This window comes from Ornithorhynchus anatinus, chromosome X5 (assembly GCF_004115215.2).
Source record: "Ornithorhynchus anatinus isolate Pmale09 chromosome X5, mOrnAna1.pri.v4, whole genome shotgun sequence".
Classification (NCBI taxonomy): Eukaryota; Metazoa; Chordata; class Mammalia; order Monotremata; family Ornithorhynchidae; genus Ornithorhynchus; species Ornithorhynchus anatinus.
In genome coordinates this window covers 67,745,222-67,763,833 of record NC_041753.1, presented here as the reverse complement: position 1 = coordinate 67,763,833, position 18,612 = coordinate 67,745,222, and the positions used below count along the sequence as shown (strand labels likewise).

The 18,612-nt window shown below is 47.4% G+C and overlaps 1 protein-coding gene across 7 annotated transcripts in view; it reads right to left on the bottom strand.

Moving 5' to 3' along the window:
* Positions 1–18,612, bottom strand: part of NTRK2 (neurotrophic receptor tyrosine kinase 2) — a 356,778-nt gene that overhangs the window by 144,523 nt on the left and 193,643 nt on the right. For 4 of the 7 annotated variants that reach the window (XM_029055020.2, XM_029055014.2, XM_029055019.2 and 1 more), the window contains one exon: positions 11,359–11,559. In XM_029055020.2, coding sequence (XP_028910853.1) covers positions 11,359–11,559 — 201 coding nt within the window. The remainder of the gene's footprint in view (positions 1–11,358; positions 11,560–18,612) is intronic. The other 3 variants (XM_029055018.2, XM_029055015.2, XM_029055017.2) reach the window with 1 other exon arrangement.

The window sequence follows — 18,612 nt, the reverse complement described above, 5'->3', positions numbered from 1 at the left end:
AAACTTTAAGCCTCATCTATACTTCCTGTATGTCTAATCAGAGCATATATTTACCACGTTGCTTGACACATAGAGATTGTTTACTTGTTCCCCCTCCCCGCTCAAAGGAGTAGCAAGGTCTAATGGACAGAGCACGGGCCTGGGAGTCAGAAGGACCTGGATTCAAATCCTGGCTCTGCCACATGTCTGCTGTGTGACCTTGGGCACAGCCACTTCACTTCTCTATGCCTCAGTTCCCTCATCTGTAAAACGGGGATTAAGACTGTGACAGGGACCGTGTCCAACCTGACAACCTTGTATCTATAGTAAGCGCTTAACAAATACCATTTAAAACAGGAACGAAAACAAACAAACAAATCACCACAATTAGTCTTAGGGTCCAGTTTCCTTGGAAACGGGGTACTTGGAGGAACCATGCGATGGTTACCCTCTTGGATATCCATCTTCACATTTAGGGATACGAAGGAAAGAATTAGGGCTGCTAGAGGGTACACCTCATCCTGCTGTTGTGGAATCTGGTACGTGAGAATTCCGTTTTTGCCCCGTCTACCTCCTGCTTGACTTGTAGACCCCTCCCCTGCGAATCCTACATAGGCTCTGAAGAAAACCTCCTCGAAATTATGCTCCTTATTCCCGAATGATAACTCATTCTCTAATTAACCTTACGATATCCTAGGATGGAGTGGATTGAACCAGTATTATCCCCAGTGAAGGGGCACCTGCAGCACAGATGTGGACAGGAACTGGTCTGGGCCTTCTGGAAAGGCCAGTAGTGACAGCAAGATGGTAGCCCTAGGTCCTGATACCTACTCAGTCAACTCTTCCTGAGGCCATTTAAAAAACAAAATCTTTCAAAATATTTCATTTCTGCCTCCCTCTGGTGCCTGACAGGATGAAAATGGAAGACGTTTAAAGCACAGGCCTGAACGTTCTTCCAAAGAAGATTTTCCCATCAACCAACCAATACAAGGGAACTGATTGGTAGTAGATATATCTGTAGGAAAAACACCGAACCTCTAGGTACTACTTGTATTTCACCCCATCTCTGCTTCTAAACCAGAATCAGACCCATAACCATCTGTTCATCACTCGAGGAGAGAGGGGGGACCCTTAAATTTCACCTGCCCCTGCCCGCTTGGTGAATCCATTACTGGAAATCCCCTAGGGGAACCCTCAATTTTTCACTCTCCTAGAGACAAGATACCTGCAGGTATCTCTAGACTACAGAGAGGTTCAGTAAAATCTACCAGCCTGAAATGATTTTCCTAACATTCCCTGCCCTTTCCAATGTCACAGAGAGGATGCTGTGGCTGGTGGCCAAGGAGTGAGACATTAATGGAAAACACTTTATTTTCAATTTTTATTAAAATTCTTTACTTGTCCACAGTCTGATTTTCTTTGAGACTTTGTCTAATTTCCTAAAGAGGCTGGCCTTGAGAACATATGCTAATTTGCTTTAATACTGAGCCAACTGAGGGTTCTAACACATGCATTATTTTTGGACTAGAGCACTGAGTACTGGGCAGTGCTCACTTTAATAATAATGACATTTGTTAAGCACTTACTATGTGCCAAGCACTGTTCTAAGAGCTGGAGTAGATATAAGCTAATTAGGATGGACACAGTCCCTGTCCCACATGGGGCTCAAAGAGAAGCAGCGTGGATCAGTGGAAAGAGCACGGGCTTTGGAGTCAGAGGTCATGAGTTCGAATCCCAGCTCTGCCACTTGTCAGCTGTGTGACTGTGGGCAAGTCACTTCTCTGTGCCTCAGTTACCTCATCTGTAAAATGGGGATTAAGACTGTGAGCCCCACGTGGGACAGCCTGATTCCCCTGTGTCTACCCCAGGGCTTAGAACAGTGCTCTGCACATAGTAAGCGCTTAACAAATACCAACCTTATTTTACGGATGAGGTAACTGAGGCCCAGAGAAGTTAAACGACTTGCCCAAGGTCACACTGCAGCCAAGAGGCGGAGTTGGGATTAGAACCCAGGTCCTTTGACTTCCAGGCCCATGCTCTATCCACTTGGCCAGGCTGCTTCCCAAAATTCAATACATTTTATCCCAACAGAAAATTGAGTGGAATAATAACGCTTTTGAATTTTGCATTGAACACTCTCTGAAGATTTCCTACTGATCTGCTCCAAGTCACCGTGAACACTGGGCAAACTGACACAGGGCCCGCAATCTTCACGATAGGCACAAGTGTCCAGAGAGATAGATAGATAGACACAGCAGTTCCAGCTCAATTCCTTTCGAGCCCCGGGCCTGTAGGCCCGTGCTGATTTGTATGGCCGCTTTAGAGATACAGGAAAGGGGGTTAGCAGTGTCAGAGGCCTTTTCATGGAAAGGTGAATGATTTCCTGTCTTAAAGGATAGCTTTTGTCTTCTCAGCTGAGAAAGGGAGCTTGTCCCCTTCTATGTATCATGGGGTTTCTGAGCAGATAGTTTCACATGGCTACTTGTAAATCCTAGCAGGAAACCACCTCATGCTGTCTGATTATGTTGTTTCCATAAAGGCCTAGACAGACAAATTGTATTAACTCCGGAAGCTAGCTTGTTGTTGCTGAGACCGTCACCACAGTCTAGCAAACTTGATTCATCAAGTAGCCGGGTCTTTAGTTAAAATGGCACATTGCTGCGCATTGTCTCTGCAAGGCAACGTCCTTCTGGCTAGTTAAAGGAGCTAAGCAAGTCATGTCAGGATGTTGTCTGGACAGAATGTGCAGATAAACCATAGAACTGTCCTCTTCCATCTGGCATGGATTTAGCCTCTTAAATTCCAGCAGTGACACAGGAGCTTCCATAGAGCAAATTATCATCAGGAGCTCCAAGATGAAGTAGATAGACTTTCTGTTTGAAAGGGTTCAGGAGCCGTTGGGTTCTATGCCAACTGTGAAAATTCCTGGAAAACGGAATCTCTGGCCTTGGTGCCAATTTCTCATCGTCTCCTACAGTGACAATTGAGTTTCAGATGACCGGTTTTATTTTTAAAGCCGGGTGTCATCATCATCGTCGTCACAAGTTTTATTAGGTACATGACAACTTGCCAAGCGTGGTACCGGGCGCTGAAGGAAATACAATAAAAATGAACAGATTCGGTTCCTGCTCCTGACACACGTACACACTCACTTCAATCCTTAAGAATGACCATTTAAGTCTGTAATAATGAAGACATGAAGCCCAATTTCATTTTAACAGTATCTCACAGGCCAGTGACCTTTCCTCCCCATCTTGACTTTCTTCGAAGTCATTTTGGTCTTATCTGAAAAAACGTGGGCGGACGGCTGAACTTCCCTTTAGAATAGAGCCACAAGCCTGTCTACCCAAGCTCTTCTCCAGATCCCAAAGCTTTCCACCACCTACTTCTTCCGGGTATGTTCTGCTTCCAACATGAGAAGCAAAGCAGCCTTTAATGAATTCCAGAAGTAAGAACACACATTCGCAGTTCAAAATACGTTGCTTCAAGTCAAGCAGAAGAACTCTGGGCGTCTTCTTGAAGGTCCCCCTTAAATGTATTTGGTTTTCCAAAAGAAACCCGTTGAGTCTCCGTCCTACTTGGGAAAACCCCACCTATGTTCCTTCCAAGAAAGTATTATCCTACGAGCCAGAAGCTACAGAAATCAGACGATGAGAGCCCGTTGTTGGGTAGGGATTGTCTCCATTTGTACTTTCCAAGTGCTTAGTACAGTGCTCTGCACACAGTAAGCGCTCAATAAACACGATTGAATGAATGAATGAGAGGCACCAAATATAGTAGATCCATTCTGAAATTAATTCCACAACCTTTAGGAATATTTAGCCTTTAGCCCTGCCTTCAATCAAGACCTCTCAATGACAATAATCAAAATAATCACAAGCCTTTAAATGTTGCTGCTCTTCAGATAAGGATCACTTTCATTTAGGGCATCTTTAGAGTGCTCAAGATTTCAATTACTTGTCCACAAATTTTGACTAGCTAGCATCACCACAATTAAAAAACAATAACTGCCTAGTGTCTACCTGAAGCAAGGGCACTACACAAGATTAAGCTGTCCCAGTCCCTGCCCCCTAGAAAAGTACAGTCTATACCAAAGCCTCAAAAATGTATGAAAGCGAATGAAGAACAGACACCAGAAACTAAATGAACAAGCATCAAACCAGATAACAATAATAATAATAATAATAATAATAATTGTGGTATTTGTTAAGCACTTACTACATGCCAGGCACTGTACTGAGCACTAGGATAGGCGCAAGCTCATCAGGTTGGATATAATTCCTATCCCACATCAGGCCTCACAGTCTTAATCCCCATTTTACAGCTGAGGTAACTGAGGCCCAGAGAAGTGATGTGACTTGCCCAAGGTCACACGTCAGACATTTGGCGGAGCCGGGATTAGAACCCAGGTCCTTCTGACTCCCAGGCCTGTGGTCTATCCACTAAACTATGGTAATGTTTTTATTTTTCTAGGCCGAAGTTACATCATTAAAGAAGGTGCTAAATTGGGAGTATGATGAGAGCAGTCATTTATAGGGAGCACAGCGGGAGAAACAACTAAGGCTGGGTAGCTTAAAGGGCAACGGGATGGTCAATACAGGTTGGATTTCTTGAGCGTGACTGGGTGGTTCGGGATTAATCAGAGAAAGTCTCCTGGAGAAGATGAGCTCTTTAGTTCACTGTGGGCAGGGAACAGAGCTACCAACTCTGTTATATTGAACTCTCCCAAGGGGTTAGTACAGTGCTCGGCACACGGTCAGTGCTCAATGAATAGTAACTGTGGTATCTGTTAAGCATTTACTATGTGCAGGGCACTGTACTAATAAGATTAATCCATTAAGTGCTGAAGTGTCTAAAGAGATAGCATGACTGGGCAGGTTGGGGGTTAAATCAGAGAAGGCCTCCCCTGGAGGTGGTGAGTACTTCTGGAGGATGGCTTTAATGGAGGAGAGGGGCAAGTTTGGCCAAGCTGAGAGGGAAGGGCATTCCGGGCACAGAGAGAGGTGTGGGGAATGGGTCAGAGCAATGGGTGGGAGGGTTGAGGGTGAGGGACGGAGCGGAGATTCGCTTGGGAGGAGCAGAAGAGTACAAACGGGGAGAATTAGGATCGAGAGCGAGGGGTGTGAATAAGTTCTCCCTAGTCTGGAAGCTCATTTTAGGTAGGAAACAGGTCTACCCACTCTGTTATGGTGTACTCTTCCAAGCATTTAGTACAGTGCCGCACACCGTGAGCACTCAGTAAATGTGATTGATTAATGCAACAGGAGGAGTCCAGAGAGGCAAGAAGCACCAGACCAGGATTTTAACCGTTGCTTTTAGGATTTTAAAGTAAGGCAAGGAAGATAAAACTGTAGCTCCCTGTGGGCAGGGATCATGTCTACCAACTCTATTGTACTCTGCCAAGTGCTTAGAACAAGGCTCTGCCCATGATAAGTGCTCAACAAATACCACTGATTGACTGATAAGACCAGCTGCGAAGGTCTGAGCTTCCACAAACGGCCAAGCCATTCCCTTTGCACCCCAACTTTCTCCTCACCACCCTCTCTAGCACCTCGTGGAAAATCAGTTCACAGGAGGAAGAAAACAGAGTCAAACCATGTAAATTGGAGCTGCTTTAACCCAAGGTAAATGTGTTTGAGGAGAGAGAACAAACAACATCCACCTAGGCCCAGAATTGACTGACAGAATACCCAAGCATCTGCATAATACCACCCTCCTAAGCTCCCGTCAAATATGATAAACACACCTGCTTTAAAGTGGCTTCAAGATTGGGTGGCCAGCCATTCGTTTTTAGCACGATGGCTTTGGAACATGTGGCCTGGGAGGTGAGGCAGGATGGGATTGGAGGACGGCTGCAGGAAATCGGTGTCCCACAGAGACATATTTTAGGTTCAGACAGATTCGGGCCGTATTCCCCACAGGAAGAAGCAGTGTGGCCTAGCGGATAGAGCACGGGCTTGAGAGTCAGAGGACCTGTGCTCTAATCCCAGTCTGCCACGCGTCTGCTGTGTGACCTTGGGCAAGTCTTTGGGCCTCAGTTATCTCATCTGTAAAATGGGGATTAAGAGTATGACCCCCACGTGGGACAGGGACTGTGTCCAACCTTCCTTTACTTGTATCTACCCCAGTGCTCAGAACAGTGCTTGGCACATAGTAAGCATTTAACAAGTACCCTAAGTGGTGTCCCCACGAAAGTCCCTGTGACAAGTGGCATCCCTCTAGACCGTAAGCTCGTTGTGGGCAGGGAATGTGCCTGTTTATTGTTTTACTGCCCTCTCCCGAGCGCTTGGTACAGTGCTCTGCACACCGTAAGAACTCAAAGAACCACTGACTGACTGCTCTGCACACAGTAAGTGTTCAATACCACTGATGATGCAGCTGGGAACATGAAATCCCACATAATACAAGTGTGATGAATCACGTGGTGACAGAAGCAGCGTGGCGCAGTGGAAAGAGCACGGGCTTTGGAGTCAGGGCTCATGAGTTCAAATCCCGGCTCTGCCACTTGTCAGCTGTGTGACTGTGGGCGAGTCACTTAACTTCTCTGTGCCTCAGTTCCCTCATCTGTAAAATGGGGATTAAGACTGTGAGCCCCACGTGGGAAAACCTGATTCCCCTGTGTCTACCCCAGCGCTTAGAACAGTGCTCTGCACATAGTAAGCGCTTAACAAATACCAACACAGACCCGCCGCATCCGTCGGGATCTCCCGGTTGGCACCGTCCAGGCTGAATACTTCTTCCGAGCGGGAACCCGGTTCCCACTAGCGGCAGCAGCTCCGCGGCCCCTAGAGAGGCGCTGGGAAGGGAGTGCTGGGCTGGGAAGAAACAGCCCTCAGCACGCTAACAGCACAGACCCAAGTCGGCAGGGCGGCTGGTGAGTGAGTAGGCTCGGCAGTCGTTGCCCACAGGAATCTCCAGCGGAGAGAACAGAAAGCTCGCCCAGCTGGACTGACAGTTTTCCCAGGGTTCAAAGCACCCCTGTGGAAAGGGGGTGGATCATCCCTGTTTTCAAGTCACCCCATCCCCCCCAACCCTGGCTTTCCAAAGCAGGGAGACACCAGCACCAAGCCATCTCCCCATTAGGAAGCAGCGTGGCTTAGCGGAAAGAGGCCAGGCTTGAGAATCAGAGGATGTGGGTTCTAATTCCTCTCTGCCACTTTTCTGCTTTGTGACCTTGGGCAAGCCATTTAATAATAATGGTATTTGTTAAGCGCTCACTATGTGCCAAATTTAACTTCTCTGTGCCTCGGTGACCTCAACTGTAAAATGAGGATTAAGACTGTGAGCTCCACGTGGGACAACCTGATTATGTTGATCTGCCCCAGCACTTACAGCAGTGTTTGGCACATAGTGAGCACTTAACAAATACCATAATTATGATAATTATTGCAGGGGAGAAGCAGCATGGTCTAGAGGAAAGAGCCTGGGCCTGGGAGTCAGAGGACCTGGGTTTTAATCCCGGTTCCGTCACTTGTCTGTTGCATGACCTCGGGCAAGTCACTTCACTCCTCTGCTCAGTTCCCTCATCTGCGAAATGGGGATTCAATAGCCGGTCTCTCTCCTACTTAGATTATGAGCCCCATATGGGACCTGATGATCTTGTATCCAACCCAGCGCTTAGTACAGTGCTTGGCACCTGGTAAACACTTAAATACCACAACTATTAGGTTGGCAAGGGGAGGACTTGCAGGCCCCCCAACGTTCCCCGTAACCTAGAGAAAAACAAGTTCTCAGAATACCCTGAGCCACCCTGCCATTCTGCACCCGTCTATATCCCCCAAAGGGGCAGGTCTCCATCCTGCACCCGGCTATATCCCCAAAAGGGGCAGGTCTCCGAGGCTTTTAATGCCAGCCACCTCAGCCCCACCCCAAATAGGACTCTCCACTCCTTCAGATTTCCGATGTTAGCACACAGGCCAAATCAGGAACCACAGAAGAGGTGTCCACTCTGGCTGGGTAATGGAAAACCTTGAGGAAAGCACCTACGCCATGGGAACGTTGACCCCAGCAGACCTCCCGGAGGCAGCACGACAAAAGCCTCCCCCCACCGGCCCCTGCTGGGAGAAAGAAGACCACGTTCTTCTGTCCCCTCCCAAATTTCCAGTGGAAGCTCTGCCCTCTGACCTCTATATTAATGGAGTCAAAAAGAAGCCTCCTTGTGCTCTGTACATTTTAGAATGGACTCCTATCTCTATGTGGTTGATTCCCAAATTTACTTCTCCAGCCACGGCCTCTCTCCTTGTCTGCAGTCTTGCACTTTCGATCGATTGATTTCCTCCTGCCTTCAGGACATCTCTACCTGGATGTCCCTCCCCCATCTCTAGACTGTAAGCTCGACGCGGGCACAAATGTGTCTCTCGGTTGTTATACTGTACTCTCCCAAGCGCCTAGTACGGTAGCACACAGTAAGCACTCAATAAATATGACTGAATGAAGCAGACACACGCCCTCTTAGGAAAGCTGCAAGCAGCGTGCCCTAGTGGAAAGGGCACAGGACAGAGTCAGGAACTCTCGGTCGTAATCCAGGTTCTGCCACTGTTCTGGTGGATGTGATCTTGAGCAAGCTGCTTAACTTCTCTGTGCCTCAGTTTCCTCATCTATAAGAGGAGCATTCAATACCTGTTCTTCCTCGCCTTTAGACTGTGAGCCTCACATGGGACAGGGATCGGGTCTGATCTGACTGTGGCGTATCTACCCCAGCGTTTGCCGCACAGTAAGCATTTAAAAAATACTATACTGACTGCTATCATTGTTATTATTATTCAAGCCAAGAATTCCTCGATGGGCAGTTCTGAGAAGCATCTTGGGTAGAGCTATTGCAAGCTCTCGTTTCCTCTTCTCCCACTCTCTTCTGCATCGTACTTTCACTTGGATTTGCTCCCTTTAGTCACCCCTCCCTCAGCCCCACAGCTCTTACGTCCATACCTGTAATTTATTTATTCAGATTGACATCTCCCTTGCCATATAGACTGTGAGCTCCTTGTGGGCAAGAAACAAATCTACCGACTCTGTCAGATTACATTCTCCCAAGAGCTTAGTACAGTGCTATGCACACAGTAAGCACGCAAATATGATTGATTGATTGATTGATTGGGAGCACAGCTGGTATCATCAGTGGGCGACCGCAGCCCCAATCCCTGGGAAGCCGTCTGCTCCCCCCACGCTCAATGGTGAGAGCTGGGTTCACTATTAATAACAGATCAGCAAATTGTGGCCAACAGACCAGATAGATTGCTATTTGAGAAACTTAATAAAACGGAAGAGCTGATTGATATTGACATTCCCTTAAACAGAGATAGTTGAACATATGCCAAGAGGATAAATAAATATGTTGATCTAGGGGAGGAAGTGAAACAAAAGCGGAGAGTTCATAATTGTGAGCCCGTCATTGGGCAGGGATTGTCTCTATCTGTTGCCAAATTCTCCATTCCAAGCGCTTAGTACAGTGCTCTGCACATAGTAAGCACTCAATAAATACTACTGAATGAATAATAATAATAATAGCATTTGTTTAGCAGTTACTATGTACCAAATACTTTACTAAGCACTGGGATAGATAGAAGATAATCTCTGTTCTACCTGGGAGTCACAACTAAGTAAGGGGAGAGGAGTAAGGTGAGAAGCAGCGTGGCTCAGTGGAAAGAGCACGGGCTTTGGAGTCAGGGCTCATGAGTTCGAATCCCAGCTCTGCCACTTGTTGGCTGTGTGACTGTGGGCAAGTCACTTAACTTCTCTGTGCCTCAGTTCCCTCATCTGTAAAATGGGGATTAAGACTGTGAGCCCCACGTGGGACAACCTGATTCCCCTATGTCTACCCCAGCGCTTAGAACAGTGCTCGGCACATAGTAAGCGCTTAACAAATACCAAAAAGAAGAAGAAGAGGTATTGAATCTCCATTTTACAGATGAGGAAGCTGAGGCACAGAGAAGTTAGGTGACTTGCCCCAGAGCACAGCGGGCAAGCAGTGGAACAGGGATCGGAACCTAAGTCCTCTGAATCCCAGGCCTGGGCTCTCTCTACTAGGCCATAATGCTTCTCTGCCAAATATCAACATGATTCCCATGGTGATTCCTCATACAGTAATCAAACAGCTAAATGACTTAGGGATTCGTTATATGTTGGCATCAATGAAAAAGGCTATACTATTAAATACCTGGCACATAACCAGGTCATTCTTAATCGCAGCAACCGGAAATTAGGGTGCACTTGGCTTATGCCCATCTTGCTATAATTCGCTTATGCCTGGTTATTTTGAGAAATAGATGTAGAGCAGCAATATCTTGGATTCAGTCTCTTTCTTTCAAGAAATTCAAAGGACTTGCCATTTAGCTCATTTCTTCTCACATTTTAGATATTCAAAAAATTCACCTTAGCTGACACGCCTGTTGAGAGAAGTTCTAAAAGCCCTGAAAGTACATTCCAGAGCAGGCTCCCTCTGACCAGCACACCACGGCTGACCTTCCGCTCATCCAGTCTAAGCAACGGACACTCTAGTCCGTCCTTCAAATGCCATTGTGAGATCCGTGCGGGGACTCAACAATACGGTGTCCTCTGTTTCTGAACGATTGCGTCAACAGTTAAGAGGAGCCATCGCTCCTCACTGGAAGAAGCTGAGGGGAGGAACCACTGACTTTCCCAGCCTCACAACTCTGGACCTGTGATTCTCCACCCCTCCCGCCGCCCCCATCCACAACCCACTCATCTCAATCCCAGTTACTCTTGCAGGAAGTCAAGCCAGAGGCCTGCAGGGGACATTCACTTTCCTCAGCCGCCACTGTGGGTTTGATACTGCTGGTCAGGTCCAGAGTATTGCATTTTAGAGGCTCTTGCCTCTAAATGGATTCAGTCTGACGGTCTTTGGTCCGCGCTAACCGCTCACATTTGTAGCCGAATCCATCGCTGCCAAATAGGAGCCGATGGAGGAAGAATCGGAAAAGGAACCAAACGCGCCTTCCGCTCCACCATGCGTCGCCTTCCGTGACCACTTGAGAAGGTTTTGCGGAGTGATTTTAGGTCCAACCCAAATCAAATCGTGCTCATAGCCTTGGTAACTGAATGACTAGGCGGGGGACAAGAGAAGGTGCCAATACTGACTTGTGGTTTTGGCTAGACTCAAGATAAGGGGTCTCTGAACTCTGACTTCATCTTGGCTAAGGGAGTGGAGACCAGACCCCAAGAGAAGTCAGTATCGGCCTATGGGTCTCCCACCAACGGGAAATGCATTTCCCGGCTTTTGTTCATGGGAAATATCGACTCGATGGGCTGGTGGTCTCTCAGATTCAGACCCTCCACTTCCTTCCGTTCGCCTCCCGGGGGACACAATGATCAACCCGCTGCTCATTCGGGAAAGAGACAAAAATAGAGACAGTCAAGACGTACATCTGGACTTACACGTGTCCGGCTTGAGCTGACTGTTGGTGATGCCAAAGTATTGGGGATTTTCAATGACGGGGATCTTGGTCATGCCGATGATGACTGCATCTGGGCCACCTTCGGAGGAGGAAGGGGTGTTGCTTCCGTTAGAGATGTGATGGAGCGGGCTGGCCGAGTCGTCATCGTTGCTGATGACTGAAGAAGGACCTAGAATTGGAAACGAAGATACCCCTGTAACTCACAAGGCAGCACATCTGGGTCCACCCAACCTCTTTGGCTCAGTGGATAGAGCGAAGGCCTGGGAGTCGGAAGGACCAGGGTTCTAATCCCATGTGCCTGCTGTGTGGCCTTGGGCAAGTCACTTCACTTCTCTGGGCCTCAGTAACCTCATCTGGAAAATGGGGACTGATAGCGTTAGCCTCACGTGGCACAGGGACTGTGTCCAAACTGATTAACTTGTATCTACCCCAGCGCTTAGAACAGTGCTTGGCACATAGTAAGCACTTAACAAGTACTATAATTATTATTATTCTCCTCAATTAACCTTTACAAATGGTCCTGAGGGCAAGGGCAGAAGCTGACTGTGGGTTCCCCATGCTCTCATTGCGGCCTTCCTGGGAGAGAGTTCAGTAGCAATGAATTCTCCCCCGTTGCATACATCGCTTGACGGTGAAGTTCCCCTATGAGTGTTTGTGGCTGAAAAGGCCAATGTGGGGGTCCGCAGTCTTGGCCACACTGAGCACACAAAGCAAGTTGCCCCTTAATGTCTGAAGCTCCTGGTGCAGTTTTCTCTCTGGCCTCCATGTTTCCACATGAAGCTTCGGCTTAAAGAGAATCACTCCCTTCTCGATGGCAGTTTTCCATACAGGGCTGTTCTTGGCTATTTACTCCCAGTTTTCATTTGGAAAACAACACTGTCTGAGGCTTTGTTTAACCATTTTTAGTCACTCGCTAGCTTATATAATAAGCTAGCCCACAGAGACAGCCCCCAGTACATAGAAATTTACTCCTCGTTTGACCTCCGAGGCAATCATAATGGTATATAATAATAATTGTGGTATTTGCTAAGCACTTAATATGTGACAAACTGGGATAGATTCAAGATCATCTGGTCAGCACAGTCCCTGTCTCGCATGGGGCTCACAGCTGATTTCCTACCACAACCCAGCCGGCCCACTTAGCTTCTCTAATGCCCACCTAATCACTGCACCTCGATCTCATCTATCTCACCGCAGACCCCTTGCCCACATCCTCCCTTTAATCTGGAATGCCGTCCCCTTTCGTATCCACAGAACACCACTTTCCTCACCTCCAAAGTCTTACTAAGATCACATCTCCGCCAAGAGGCCTTCCCCACTTAAGCCCTCTTTTCCTCTATTCCCTCTCCCTTCTGCCTATACACTATAGGGATCTGGACCCTTTGAGCGCTTGATATTCACCCCACCCTCACAGCCCCACAGCACTTATGTAAATATCTATAATTATATGAATGTGTGTCTCTCCTAAACTGTCCCAAGCATTTAGATTAATGCTCTGCACACGAGTGTTCAATAAATATCATTGATGGATTGCTACTATACCAGGCTCCACCTCTCCTCAGGGGCCCAGAAGGATTGGCAAACAAGCAGAACTTGGCCTAGCCAAGTGACTCTGTAGGGTGAGGGAGGGGCATGTAGTGGGGAGAGGAGGAGAGCCACAGTGGACCTTAATAATTTTTTCAGAAGAAGTTGGATAGATCAACTCTCCATTCCTTGACCATCACCCCACATACGTCACCAAATTGGTATCTGATAAGTACCTCATCCCCTTGATTCTATTTATTGCCACTGTTCTCGTCTGTCCGTCTCCCCCGATTAGACCGTAAGCCCATCAAAGGGCAGGGACTGTCTCTATCTGTTACCGATTTGTACATTCCAAGCACTTAGTACAGCGCTCCGCACATAGTAAGTGCTCAATAAATACTATTGAATGAATGAATGAACCTGCCCTACCTCCCTCTAGACTACGAGCTCCTAGTAGGCAGAAATGTATCTACCAATGCTGCCGTCCTCTCCCAAGGGCTTAGTACAATGCTCTGCACACAGGAAGTGCTCAATATATACCACGGATCGATTGATTCAAGGTACCTGTGGGTTCATATAAATGAGTGGGCACTTCCGAAAAGGAAAAAGAGCAGAAATCCCCCAAAGGGGTTTGATAGTAAGAAGTAGCCCCTCTCATGAGAGTCATCTTTCTCCCACTCTTTATCCTGGAAACCCAAGTGATGATTGTACTGTTGAAATGATTCACATACTGGCAAGAATAATGGTCCCAGAGGACAAGAGGCAATTTCTGGCCAGAACTGTAAAAACAGCCTAGTTCATTCATTCATTCATTCAATCGCATTTATTTACTGTGTGCAGAGCACTGTACTAAGCGTTTGAGAAAGTACAACAATAAACAGTGACATTCCCTGCCCACAGTGAGCTCACAGTCTAGAGTCGGGGAGACAGACATCCAAACAAGTAAATAAAATTACAGATATGTACAAAAGTGCTTTGGGGCTGGGAGCGGGGAAGACCAAAGAGAGCGAGTCAGAAGGAAATGAGAGATGAGAAAAAGTGGGGCTCGGTCTGGGAAGGCTTCTCGGAGGAGATGTGCCTTTGATAAGGTTTTGAAGCGGGAGAGAACGGTTGTCTGTCGGAGTAGAGGAGGGAGGGCGTTCCAGGCCAGAGGCAGGACGTGGGCTAGGTGTCGGTGGAGAGACGAGCCAGACGGAGGCACAGTGAGAAGGTTGGCGCTACAGGAGCGAAGCGTGCAGGCTGGGTTGGAGAAGGAGAGAAGCGAGGAGAGGTAGGAGGGAACAAGGTGATGGACTGCTTTAAAGCCAATGGATGGGAGTTTTTGTTTGATATCGAGGTGGATGGGAAACCACTGGAGTTTTTGGAGGAGCAGGGTGACATGCCCAGAATGTTTCTGGAGAAGAATGATCCGGGTAGCAGAGTGAAATACGGACTAGTTAGCTAGTTAACCTGGGCAACCTGCCTATTACCATAAAGACAAGTTTAATCTATACATAATTGGCCTATTGATGGGACCCTGTAGGTCTCTCTCCCTACCCTGCAAACCACTCCCTAAACTCTTCTGGTTCACCTGCTATTTACTTCTTTGAATGACCAGCCCAGATCTGTGCGTGGCAGGAAACCTAGTCTCTCCCTGCACTAAACCAACTCGGTTATATTGTGTTCTCCCAAGCGCTTAGTACAGGTCTCTGCACACAGTAATAAATAGGACTGAGTGATAAACCAGCTTCAGTCCCAGCTAGCAAGGATAAGACTGCAGTTAGCCCTTCTCCGAATCACATCCTTACCACGACAATATAGTTGGAATTTGCCACTCACCTCTGGTCTCCTCTAAGCCAGCAGCTTCCTAACCTTACCTCCTGACTAAAAATGCCAAGGCCCATGATGGACTTTATTTTCCCAAATGCTTTCTCCTGTGACTCTCCCGCCTCCAGCTGTATTTGACCATCATATCGTTACCAGGCACAGGGAATGGCTTGAAGAGTCAATCAGGAATTCAACCTTTCAAACCATCTGCCAAGGGGATGTTTTAATCCCAGCCTGATGAGTTCAACTGAGGGAGTCTCCTTTCGGCTTTTTCCCCTCTTCTCCCTTCCACAGCTCCATAGTTCCCCCAATTAAAACCTTGACCGCTTTAGCAGTCCGTCAGGGAGACGCTTTCGTTGTTTGAGGAAAAGACTTTTTCTCCTCCCCCGTCCCCCAACGAAGACACGAGATGAAGCACGAGAGGTCATTTTTCAAATGCCTTTGCCCGTTGCCGGAATGTCTCTGCTGACAAATTTAAACAACACATAAATCTCTGCAATTTATCATGTGAAATATTAATTCTAATGCTGTTTTTGTCATTATTGATGTTCTGAATCCTAGAAGATTGATGCCACGAGCAAAGTCCTGGGGATTGAGGCCATTTATCTATGAACATTTTGATATAATGAAGCGCAGAGCACACCGAGGAATAGAGACGAGAAAAGCAAAGCACACAAAGCTGGCACAATAGATGCTCACATCATGTCACAACAGCTAGGGTCTGTGTGTGTCTCTCTGTGTGCATATGTGTGTGAGATGAAGTGAAGGGGAGACACAGGAAAGGAGGTTAAGCCCATAAGCAAAAGTGGGATCATTACTACAATTGAAGCACCGTGGCCTAATGGAAAGATCACGGGCCTGGGAGTCGGGGAACCTGGGTTCTAATCCTGGCTCTGCCAGTTGCTTGTTCTATTACCTTAGGTAAGTCACTTATCTTCTCTGTGCCTCAGTTTACCTGTTCTCCCTCCTACGGATACTGTGAGCCCCATGTGGGACAGGCACTGTATCCAATCTACCTTAGATCTACCCAGTGCTTTGAACAGTGTTCGACACATAGCAAGCACTTGACAAATGCCATTAAAAACAAAATACCCAAGAGAAAAGTTTCACCAGGTCAGTGTCACTGGGCGGCGGGATGGGATTTGCTGAGTTTTGATCGGAGGTGCCACTCGTCTGATGGACAGATATGCATTTCACCTGGCAGAAGAGCAGTACTTTCTGTTTCAAAAACTCAGTTGCACAAAGCTCAATACTTTTTTTAAGCAGCTGGATAAGCAGTCCTTGGGTGTATTTTTCAAAGCGACAATTCACCACTTCTCCATGAGCTGCCCTTGGCGCTTGCAGTGATGTCGGTGTGATTGATCCAGGTTGGTTGGTTCAAGGCTCTCGAGGGGGAGGCGGTGAGGGGGGAGGGGCAGGGAAGGGTGGCATCGGGCTACTGGAAGCCAATAGAGCCTCTCTACCCTCAATCCTCTGCCCTACATTGGACTGAATTTCTCTCTTTCCAGGGAAGTGAGCTTGGATACCAGGACTCTTCCCCCTAGCATTCAGAGAGCCCAACCCTTTAGATGGGCCAGATTCCCCCAAGGGGCAAGGTGGGAGAGCTTCAACTCAGGTCTTTTACGCAAATCATCCTGGAGAAATGGTGATCGCCTACTTCGTAAAGCAGAAAACTCAGTTATTCAGTAGTTGAAGTGAAGACCTGGATCCCACAACCATTCAACTGGTTCAACTGGTCCAGAGGGCAAAGATACTGGGGTGAGAAGAGCATCTGTACAATCTAAGGGCATCTTCTTTTTATGTTCCCCCTGGCATCTCCCAATCCAACCCAGCACCTTCTTCAAGTGAACTGCCTAAGAAGTACAATCCCTAAAAGAAGGTGGAAAGGGGGTGGCTAGGAGAAATTTCTACATTCCCCTTCCCCACATGGCTGTGGAAGGGAAGATTCCCAAGTCTGAGATCCTGAGAGATGCCACACGATCCCAGGAAAGGCCAAGACCATGTGAACCCCCATAATGAGCTCAGAATTTTTCCAGAAAGGATTAGATAAAATTTCAGCTCGGAAAAGCAAACATAGTCTAAAATATGCTGCAGTTAATAAGGTGAAATCTGTTTTGATGTCAACAGAATACCCAGAACCGAGCAGCTGAGGGGGGGAATTAATTTTCACACAGAGAGAAAATGGAATTTGCCAATTCGGAAATCCGCTTTGTCAAAGAGATGCAGGCGGGGACTCAAACGGCTCCAACGCTTGCTCGTTTGACAAACTAGCTGTTTTACATGAACTTACATTCAATTTTCTTAATGCACAGACTAAATTACATCATGGTCAAGAGCTAGGGCAGCATCTGACACTTTCCCGAAGAAGCAAAAGCCTTCGGGTTTACAAAACAATTTTCCAGAATGCGATTGGAAAAAGACCACTTTCCGCTGGCAGAAGGCTTGGGTTTCCCCTTTCAGGAATCATTTGCGGAGAGCATGAATCAAAGGCTAATTTCTTAAAGAGTGTCTAACTAGTGGCTTCTTCCTGACTGAATGGGGTCATCTTATTATTTGTCAAATGCAGACGGAGTGGGCACTGATTTGCCCAGACCTCTCATTGATTCTTTCTCTCGCCAGTCCCCAAAGACAAGCCGGTAAAACCCCAATAACAAAAAAGACAAAGATAGTCTGGGAAAGAGAAAACCATTCACAGCCAACACCACCCCCGGACTGGGTGGGGCTAGGTGAAAACCAGGTCTCTCTCCTTCCCAGAAGCCCAGACTGTCTGGTCCAGTGGTGAAGGCCCCTGGAATCTCACTTCTCTGCGGCAAACGGAGGGATCCCTCCCCCGACGGTGAACGAGCGATAGGAGAAGGGTGGTGAGGGGGAACGGGCTGTATGTTTGACAGATGGGCTCTGGTCCGACACCGTAGCCGGGGGCGAAACTCGAGAGAAAACAGATCTCTGAGGTGAGTGAAGAGGTGAATGTTTATCTCGGAAAATTTGTCATTTGAACACCACCCTCGGGGAGCGGGCCGGAAAGAATCCCTTGATCCACGGGGTCAAACTGTGGGCCGTGAGGCTCACCTGACCATCTTGTTTCTACCCCAGTGCTTAGAACAGTGTTTGCCATATAGTAAGGACTTAGCAAATACTGCAATTATTATTATTATTGTTAGTAGTATCGTCACCATTGTCTTGTGCTGTCGAGACATCTCCCACCACAGAGACACCACGGACACATCTCTCCCAGAATGCCTCACTCCATCTACAATCGTTCTGGTAGTGTATCCATAGAGTTTTCTTGGTAAAAATCTGGAAGTGGTTTAACATTGCCTCCTTCCATGCAGTAAATTTGAGTCTCCTCCCTCGACTCTCTCCCGTGCGGCTGCTGCCCAGCACAGGTGAGTTTTGCCTGACTTGTAGCAGATTGGCTAGCGAGTGGAAGGCACTGTCCAAGCCAGGAATGGAATCGATGTGCCTCTGATTTACTCTCCCTCCCGTAGTCCAGACTGGTAGAGGACTGAACTCTCCAGGTGTGACCCTCAGAGGGTATCATCACCACGATAGGCCGGTAAAACCTCTACTGTGTTCTTAGAGCTTCCACTTTGGAAAATGGGGTGCTGAATGAAGGAAAACATGTCCCATCAGTGTGTGAGCTCTTGAGGGTAGAGGGATGAGTCTTTTATTTCTAGTATGTGTTCCTGAGTACTAACAGAGTGTTGTGCCCACAGTAGGCACTCAATAAATATTGGTGATTATTGGGATCATGATGGTGCCTGTATGAAGGCATCATCGCCTTGCTTCTATTTATTTGCTATTGTTTTAATGAGATGTTCATCCCCTCGATTCTATTTATTGCCACTGTTCTTGTCTGTCCGTCTCCCCCGATTAGACCGTGAGCCCGTCA